The 9,610-nt window shown below is 44.3% G+C and overlaps 1 protein-coding gene across 1 annotated transcript; it reads right to left on the bottom strand.

Annotated features, from left to right (window-relative positions):
* Nucleotides 1–554: 554 nt before the first annotated feature.
* On the bottom strand, nt 555–2,174 carry LOC127184178 (C-C chemokine receptor type 1). The gene has a single exon (XM_051140422.1). The coding sequence runs from the start codon at nt 1,986–1,988 to the stop codon at nt 921–923; it is 1,068 nt and encodes a 355-aa protein (XP_050996379.1). The 5' UTR covers nt 1,989–2,174; the 3' UTR covers nt 555–920.
* Between the last annotated feature and the right edge of the window lie 7,436 nt (nt 2,175–9,610).

The following is a 9,610-nucleotide window of genomic DNA, read 5'->3' on the forward strand; positions in this document are numbered from 1 at the left end:
ATATTACCCTAAAATGGACTACTGAGCTTTTCAGTAATCTTGAACTTCCAAATTATTTTTCAGAAACACTAGACTAATTTACATTTGTATCAAAACCACATGTCAGTGAGTATTTTTGCCACATTTGGTCCTGTACTGGGCATTTTCATTAATGAAATATTTCTTCACCACTTTTAGTAGCTAAAATAACTTATACATTTTTATTGTTATTTCCTTATGACCAGTATCTCCTTTTCTTTTCTCTTCTTTTTTTTTTTTTTTTTTTTTTTAGTTTTTCGAGACAGGGTTTCTCTATGTAACCCTAACCCTAACCCTTGTCCTCATAGTGATCCATCTGCCTCTGCCTCCAAAGTGCTGGGATTAAAGGCATGTGCCACCACACCCAGCTATGACCAGTATTTTCAATATCAATGCTGTTGCATTTATTCTGTGATCTGTTTGTATCTTTGCTAATTATTTAAAATAACTGGATAAGTAAACCTTAGTTTGTTACCGTTTGAATTTTTGATATAATATATTATGCTTTAAAGTATATGTCAATAAGGAGGTATGCAAATTCTTCTTTATTCCAATAGCTTAAAATTTTCTCAGAATATCATATCATCAAGAGTGTGGTTTAGTAAAAGTAGTGGCTTTGTTGTTAATGACCACAGATCCTACCTCTTGTTGGGCTCAAGCTATTCACTGGCACCCATTTCCCAGTCTCTGGAATGTCCCATTTGTTCATTCATCTCCTTTTCAGCAGAGAAAAGTCCAAGGAAAGCACTAAAGAGGTGACTTATACCTAAGCTACCTCCAAGTTCCCTCTGACCCTACAAGATTGTGGATGCTCCCTGGGGCAGCTGTCAGTCTCCGTCTTGGAGAGCTATGAGCTATCTCCTCACTCCTCCCAGACCCTGGCTGACACCGAGGGATCTGAATCAGAAGCCAGCAGAGAGCTCATGTTCTCCTGTGGATGGAGACACGGAGCTGGCTCTTTCTAATTGATCCACAGAGAGGAAGGGCAGCCATTTTGCCAGAGATACAGCCACATGCCTTTGAAACAGCTGCCGGAGGTACTTCCGGAACCGCTCACCCACAAAGACATAAATGATTGGGTTGACACAGCAGTGGGTATAGGCGATCACCTCAGTCACCTGCGTGGCCAGATCCAGCTGTTTGCTCTGCTCACACGGATTGGTGAAAAAAACATCTTGGAAAGCAGAGACAAACACAGTCAGATTGTAGGGGGTCCAGAGGAGGAAGAATAGAAGTGTAATGGCGAATATCAGACGCACGGCTTTGGCCTTCTTCTCGCTGGGCCGTCTGAGCAGAATGCTGATGATCCCTGCATAGCAGATGACCATGACGACCAGGGGCAAAATTAGCCCAAGGAAGTTCATCTTCAGAGCCTGAAACCGCTTCCACTGCTTCAAGCTCTCATAGGGGAAGTGAGGGCTACAGGTGTGGTGAGTGAACTCCCACTGGGCCTTGAAAAAGTATAAGCCAGGAATAGAGGCTAAGATGGCTAGGACCCAGGTAATAACACTGGTGATGATGCCAAAAGTGACGGTCCGGGCCCTCAGGGCAAACACTGCGTGGACGATGGCCAGGTACCTGTCGACTGTCAGCAGGATGATGAAGAAGATCTCACTGTACAAGCCCAGGTAATAAAACCCAGAGAGGAGCTTACACATGGCGTCACCAAAAACCCAGTCATCTTTCAGCTTGTAGTCAATCCAGAAAGGCAGAGTGACAAGGAAGACCAGGTCAGAGATGGCCAGGTTGAGCAGGTAGATGCTGGTCATGCTCTGAAGCCTCCTGTGCTGCATGAGCACCAGAACCACCAGGACGTTGCCTATCACGCCAACGATGAACACCAGGGAGTACAGGGGAGGCAGAAGTCCAGACCCAAAGGCTCTTATGTCAGCCTTTTGGCATGGCGTGGAGCCCCCGTAGTCGTATTCTGTGGTTGGATCGTAGGCTTCTGTGGTAGCTGAAATCTCCATCTTTTGGTCAGGATCTGGTCAGGAACAGTGGCTTCGTTATTTACTTTTCTACTAAAGACAGAGTCCTGGGCAACAAAGACAGGACAACGGTTACATTCCCTCAGCCAATAAACTGGTGATTGATGCTTAGTGATGACCGAATCCTAGGGATGAAGTAGAGGACAAGGAGCTTTTATTTCTACTCACATGAACCTGTGGTATAAGAGACAGAACAAATGAGTGTGTATATAATTTACTCGATTATTTCAAGAGTGACTGTGTAAGAAGTTCAATAGATCAAACACCAAAGGAGATCTTACTTCACTGTTCTAACTAAGGATTTCTAAGTGACCCCAAATAGCCGAGTTTGGACCTACTGTGCAACACCTATTAAGGGGCAAATTATCTCCATTTAGAAGTGATGAAACTGAAGTGTGCATTGCCACAGGAGACTGCAGTGTGGCGCAAGACATTAGGAGTGATGACACAGATGTACAGATTGCTCCAGATTACTTAAGTGTGGCCTAAGACACAGAATGAGAGCTAAAGTAGCTCTAATCACAGTGCTGGCTGTGTCACTAGAGTCTCCGTGAAAGCTCTGAGAAGGAGGGCAGTCTGCAGTCCTGGATAAGAACACAACCTTCATAGCTATGAAAAGTTATTACTTTGTCTTGTTGCCCAAGAGTCAAGAAGATGCCATTTTCAGTTGGCAGTGGGATAATGGATGTTATGTAATGCAAAATCATAGTACCCCAAGATCAGCACCTCTGATACAGCAAATTCCTAGTAGGATAAGCCATCACTATAGATTGAGACTCAAGGTTTCAGGTTGTTTGTTTGGCTTAGGCTGATCCACATCACATGGTATTTATATGGTATGTGTGGCTTTACAGTTAACTCAAGTCACCTTCTATGAGCACTGTGAGAAGGCTAGAAGGATGTCATGACCTGGAGACAGAAATGGAAAATGGGCTCAGGGAGGAAGAGATGCTTGGATCCAAAGACATGGAACAGGAGATAGATGCTTACATGAGCTCTGAGTTACCCACCTTCCCCTTAAAGCAAGATTGCCTTGAGATTGCCTGTGAAGCAATGCAGAAAAAAAAAATCCCTGTGTCCCCAGACAGTGAATATCCAGGACTCGGCTGTCATGCAGTGGTCCTGCTTCAACACCCACCATTACCAGGTGTTCTGACCACAGTGTTTGCACGCTTTCTCTCCTTACTAGGTTTCTTAATAGGTAGCATAGAAAGTGATTTTTCTTGACTGTCAATGACAATTCTTCCATGTAAATCATACTATGGGATCTCTAGAAACCTGGTCTCACAGAATTAGAAAGCCAAGTAGTGGTTACAGAGTCTAAAGAGAGTTTGGAAGGAGGATGGAGAGAGGACAGTTAACATGACGGGGGTGAAGCTGGACACCAGGACTGTTCTCATGCGCGATAGCACAGCAAGGTAACTATGGTAGATAAGACGTACTTGAATATTTCAAAACAGCTAAAACAGATTTGTGAGGTATCTCGGGTTGACTTCCCGTTACTCTGGTTGAGCATGACGCACTGTGCACATGCACTGAAATGTCCCCCATATCCTTTAAATATGCAGAGTGGCCCATGTGAAACAAAACCTAAAACACTGTAAAATAAAGTAAACATTTTAGTATGTTTTTATTGACCGGAGTTTTAGTATTTTACCCAAATACTTGGAGTAAAGTGTGGTGCAGATGCCTCATCAATCCTGAGCTCACCCTGCGCTTCCCCTGCTCTCCCCTCCGGGGTCCTTAGGGAATGCTTCCTAACACCAAATCCACCTGAGGAGTGGTCTTTGCACTTAAAGCACATGGAAGAAAGGGGGACTGTTCTGCTGAAGTGGCCAGAGTGGGCCCTCCATTTTCTATTGTTTCTGTCGCTGTGGTCACTCTTCCATGTCTTCCCTGTCAGAAGGCAGTCAGGAGTGACTGAGGCAGAGATCTCTGCTTTCTTCTGAGCCTGCTGGTGCTGAAGGGGCAGACACTCGGCTTGGCAGTCAGACTTCTAGATAGGCTGACAGCTCTATGGCAGAGTCAACAAAAATTGGGATGCAATGTCATCTGGGGAAAGGTGGCCCTCAGGAGCCCAGATCCTTGGGCACTCTAGCAACGGTGAAGGTGGGTTGGGTTCAGCACTATCAGATGCCATGTTCAACAGCCACCTGCCTAAGGAGGGACCTTAGCTCTATCTGCTCTCCCTAAGTTGTCAGTTTGCAGCAGTTCCAGGGCACACTGCTGCTAAGGAGAAATGAGCCTGCCTGTGGTTGGAGGAGAAACCAAAGGCTCATGTTGCCATCGACTCTCCCAGGCCTGTGAATAGCTTCTTGTAGAAGTCTGCTCCAGGGCCCTGCACAGTACTCATGTGTATCCTAGAGCCTGAGCTCTTCCAGTAGCAGTGTCCCATAGCCTGTTCATTTGCGGAGTGTCTGGGAAGAGATGCTAAGAGGTACTCAGGCCCAGCGTGATGCCAGGTACTTACTGTGGCTCAAAAGAGTCAGCTGTGTGCATTTGTTCCATCTCCACAGAGCTTGTGGATGATTTGCAACTGGCCGCCGCAGAAATCATGAAACATTACCAATCAGGGCTCTCCATTCCAGGGACAGGCCATTTTTTGTGTATTTCCTAGCAGCTCAGTCACCTAGGCCTTCTTGAATGAATAAGCAGAGCTGTCATACTTCCTAGGGTGAGGCCATTGCTACATGTTCTCTAGCAGTTCAGGGCCTCACTGGCTAAGAATCTCAGAGCTTCTTGCTGACTGTTATGCAAGATCCATGGGTTTCTTGTGTTTTGAAAATCTGTAGCTGTCTCACCTCTCTGTAACCCATGGAAGTAAAGGCAAAATAGGCATTTGATAGTACCAGTCACACCCATCTCTCTTCAGCACAAAATCAACCTACGTCATGTTAGAAAACAACAGTTGTATCCCAAGATTCCACGTGTTTATTGCTACCTCTAGAGGGTGACTTTCCACCTCCTCCAAGACAGTAGTGCTGGTGTTGTGATTTTAGTTCTAATCTTAAGAAGTTGGTTCATAATTTTGTCACTTTTGCAATTTGGAATGATTCTCCTGGCTAACATATATTCTCTTGCTACTATTTCTTCATATGCTGTATTTGGGGAAGTGTGGCAAGGATATCTTTAACAATAACTTTCCATGAAAGGCATTTCTTGTCTCTTTTTACTGGTTTACTTTCTTAATTAATCATTAACAACAAATTGCTCAAAATCACTTTTTAGAAAAAAAGTTTTATTCCAAAACATCCAACCTCAGGAATATGTCTAGCACCCTCAACATTTCTCCAAGTATTAACTGCTTTATAGCAATAGACTGCATAAAATCTATCTGGTTTTCAAAGCACTGTCCACTGCTGAGGAGACCTGAGCTGCACTCATGACTTTAAGATTGCCCTTCCCAGTAACAGACAGTGTGAAAAGACAAGCATCACTTACTCTGTATCCAGAGGACTTTGTTTCTGGGCCTTTGAGAGTCTTTATGAATTCAAGGTTCAAGATCCCAAGTAGGAAGGTGAGATGGTGGAGATTGGACTCTGGTTTTACAGTCTTTCAGAATGACAAGAGGAGTGTAAAGTTCTTCTTTTTGTATGGTTGGCTGCCTAGGAAGCACCACAATGCTTATCAGTGGCCAATTCCTGGGGTTCAGGTTTTTCTGTCCTCTCTGCTACCGTTCCAGTAAAGTTCCAGTCTTCTCACAGCAAGCTCTGCCCTACAAGGACTGTGGAGGGTGGGGTTGGGTGGAGTTGAGTTGGACTGTGTGAGTGACAGTGAGCTGTTCCCAGGACTCATGGAGCAATTGAGTGTGTAAGCGTGGGAGTGTAAATGCGGGGCTAGTCACAGAGTTCTTGTGGTCAGTGAGGAGCAACCCCCCCCCCTTTCTAAGATTGCAAATGGAACGGTCTAAACCAGAACTCTATGTCCTGTTCCTCAAAATCATCTGGCTGATGAATGAGGACCTACAGAGGCACCCCCTTCTCTTTGGGGCTCTGTACCTGTGTCGTTTCTGTCTGTACTCTAACTGCTCCCCATACCTCTCCTCTGCTCCCAAGTCCCTTCCCCATCAAACCCCAAACAATGTTCTTTCTCTCAAGGACATACGGCATGAAAGTGCAGGATTTGGGGTGCTTCTCCTTCCTTCTGTGACCGGTGTGGTGGTGCATGCTTTTAATCTCAGCATTAAAGATGCAGAGGCAGGAGGATCTCTGTGAGTTCCAGGACAGCCTGGTCTGTATAGTGAGTTCCAGGACAGCCTGGTCTGTATAGTGAGTTCCAGGACAGCCTGGTCTGTATAGTGAGTTCCAGGACAGCCTGGTCTGTATAGTGAGTTCCAGGACAGCCTGGTCTGTATAGTGAGTTCCAGGACAGCCTGGTCTGTATAGTGAGTTCCAGGACAGCTTGGTCTGTATAGTGAGTTCCAGGACAGCCTGGTCTGTATAGTGAGTTCCAGGACAGCTTGGTCTGTATAGTGAGTTCCAGGACAGCCTGGTCTATATAGTGAGTTCCAGGACAGCTTGGTCTGTATAGTGAGTTCCAGGACAGCCTGGTCTGTATAGTGAGTTCCAGGACATCCAGGACTACATAGAGAGACTTTGTCTCAAAACAAACAAACAAAGAAATTATACAAAATAAAATGGCTACATTCAGGGTAATCTGGCTATAGACTCCCCTTCCATTCTTGGTAATGTTGATTTATGTATGCACTGGCCAAACACAGTCAAGGTGTGAAGGCCAGGATGTCCCTACACCTCCCCAAGTCTTGGGTCCCACCCTTTCAAGTGAGGACACTGTCCATTTAGACTGATGGTAGGAGCACGAGGTAGAAGAGTACATGAAAAACGTCAGCAGGTCTGGCACAAGGATAAAGAAGACAGAAGTAGACACTGGAAGAAAGACAGCATCAGCAAATGGTGCCGGTCGAGCTGGATGGCTGCATGTAGAAGAAGGCAAATAGATTCTCAGCACCTGTATAAAACTCAACTTCAAATATATAAAAAAGCTCAAGATAAGCCCAGATATGCCAAATTGGACAGAAAAGTTGGGAAATCGGTCAAATCTGTAATCACAGGAAAAAGGAAACTTCCTAAACAGAACACAGATTGCACAGGTACTGAAAATAATGATTAGCAAATGGGGCCTCAGAAACTGAAACGCCTCTACACAGTAAAGGATCTCATTGTTTGTGCAAAGTGACAGTCTACAAGATGGGAAAAGATTTTATTAACCACACATCTTATAGAGGGCTACTATGCAAAATATAATAAAGAACTCAAAATTGGGGCATCAAGAAAACAAACAACCCAGTTTTAAAATGGGATACAGATGTAAACAGGATTCTCAAAAGGGAGAATTCAAATGGCTAATTTTCCTTTAGCCATCCTTAGCTATCAGGGAAATGCAAATCAAAACTCCTGTCAGGTTCTATCTGACACCAGTCAGAATGACTGAGATCAATAAAACAAATAACAGCTCATGTTGGTGAGGAGGAAAAGGGAGCACTCATCCATTGCTGGTGGAAGGGCAAACTTGTACAGCCTCAATGAAAACCAGAGTGGTATTTTTTCAGTAGGCTGGAAATCAATCTACCATGAGATTCAGCTGTACCACTCTTAGGCATATACCTAAAGGACTCTGCATTGCACTACAGAGACACTTACTCAACCAGGTTCACTGTTGCTCTATTCATAATAGCCAGAAATGAGAAACAACTTAGATGTTCACCAACAGATGAATGGACAAAGAACATGTGGGTAAATTTGCACAATGGAATATTACTCAGCCATTAAGCAAATGAAATTTTCAGGTAAATGAATGGAGGTAGAAAAAAAATCATCCTGAGTGAGGTAACCCAGACCCACAAGGACAAATATGGTATGCATTTACTTATATGTAGAGTTAGCTGTTAAATCATTGGTAAGCACGCTACAATCCATAGCACCACAGACATTACTTATAGGACTGTGGGAGGGATGGATTTCTATGAAGGGGAAATAGTTATGGATGAATGAAGGCTGGGCTGGAATGGGAGGATCAGATGTGGAGGAGGAGGGAAGAGGGAATTGAGGGGGAATTTTGGGAGAGGGACAGTAAAAACTAAGGGCCATTTGAGGGGTCATATGGAAACCTAATACAGTAGAAGCTTCCTTAAAAATATACACATAGTAAGTTGATCTAAATGAGGTTGCCAAATAATGGGAAGATGGAATCCCAGATGAGCATCGCTTGTCATCAAATGAAGCTTCCAGCTACCTGGAAAGGTTACATATAATTGTGTTGCTGACCAAGGAGGTCCCATGGGAACTTACAAATAATCCAGTTTATTCCCAAGGCTACTGTTGTTCTTCATAAACTGGAAATAAGGCTCTTTTGCTGAAGACAACACTTACACATCTCATTGAACATGGCTGGTGTCTACCTAGAGCCTTCACCCCTATGGTACTGGGAGGTACACTGTAAACTACCAACACTGCTACAAACCCTTCAATCTGCAATGGTGCCCTACCTGCAGAATACAATGGTGTAATAATGGCACAAAGCTTATGGAAGCAACCAACCACGATCTGATTTAATACAAGGTCTACTCCAAGAGATGGAACCCATATGTGACAGTGCTCTGGTGGCTAAGAATCTGAGACTAAATAAGCTTAGGGTCTTGGGGAATACCAAATACTACTGTTTTTCCAAAGCAGTGATTCTCCACCTGTGAGTTGGGACCCCTTTGAGGTTGAATGTCTCTTTGACAAGGGATGGATATCAGATCTCCTGCGTATTCAATATTTACATTGAAATTCACAATAGTAGCAGAATTACAGTTATAATGTAATAATGAAATTTTTTTTTTGGTTGGGGTGACAACAACATGGAGAACTGTATTAAGGATCACAACGTTAGGAAAGTTGAGAACCATTGTGCTAAAGGAACACAGCAATAAAATGACTTCTAATGATACCTTGCAACACTCACAGGTCAGTGCCTTGCTCATCAGTTATCAGGGAACCTTCCTTTTGCAGCAGATGGGAGCAAATACAGAGACCCAGATAAAGTGCAGAGAGTGAGAGATCTCGGAACACTCAGCCCTAAATGAGATGCTTTCATCAATTCCCTCTCCTCAGGGCTCAAGGAACTCTTCAGAAGAGGAGGCAGACAGAGTGTAAGTGCCAGAGGGAATGGAGGACCCAAGGAATCAAGGCCTTCTAACCACACACATGAACTCACAGAGACTGTGGTAACATGTACAGGGCACGCGCAGGTCTGCACCATGTGGGGTCCTAGAGGTGAAGGAAGAGTGAACACGTGACCCCACTTCTAATCTAGACACCATCTCCAATTGATAACCACTTTCTCCAAAGGAGTCTCACAGGGAAAAGAAACCCTTAAGGGTGGTCCCCATGCTCAGCAGTGAATTGTCAACTCAAAATGAGTTCAGTGGCATCTTTGGAGGGTCTTTGTCTCATAATGTTGTGTCAGGGCATGTATTTACCGCGTAGGCTCTTTGTGTTTACATTATGGCTTCTGATTTTGTGTTTTTATGGGATCCCTGTGTGCGTGAACACGTGTTTATCTGTATACATATGTGCTTCTTGTGTTTTCTCTTTGGTTCC

The sequence above is a fragment of the Acomys russatus genome, chromosome 32 (assembly GCF_903995435.1).
Source record: "Acomys russatus chromosome 32, mAcoRus1.1, whole genome shotgun sequence".
In the NCBI taxonomy this organism is placed as follows: Eukaryota; Metazoa; Chordata; class Mammalia; order Rodentia; family Muridae; genus Acomys; species Acomys russatus.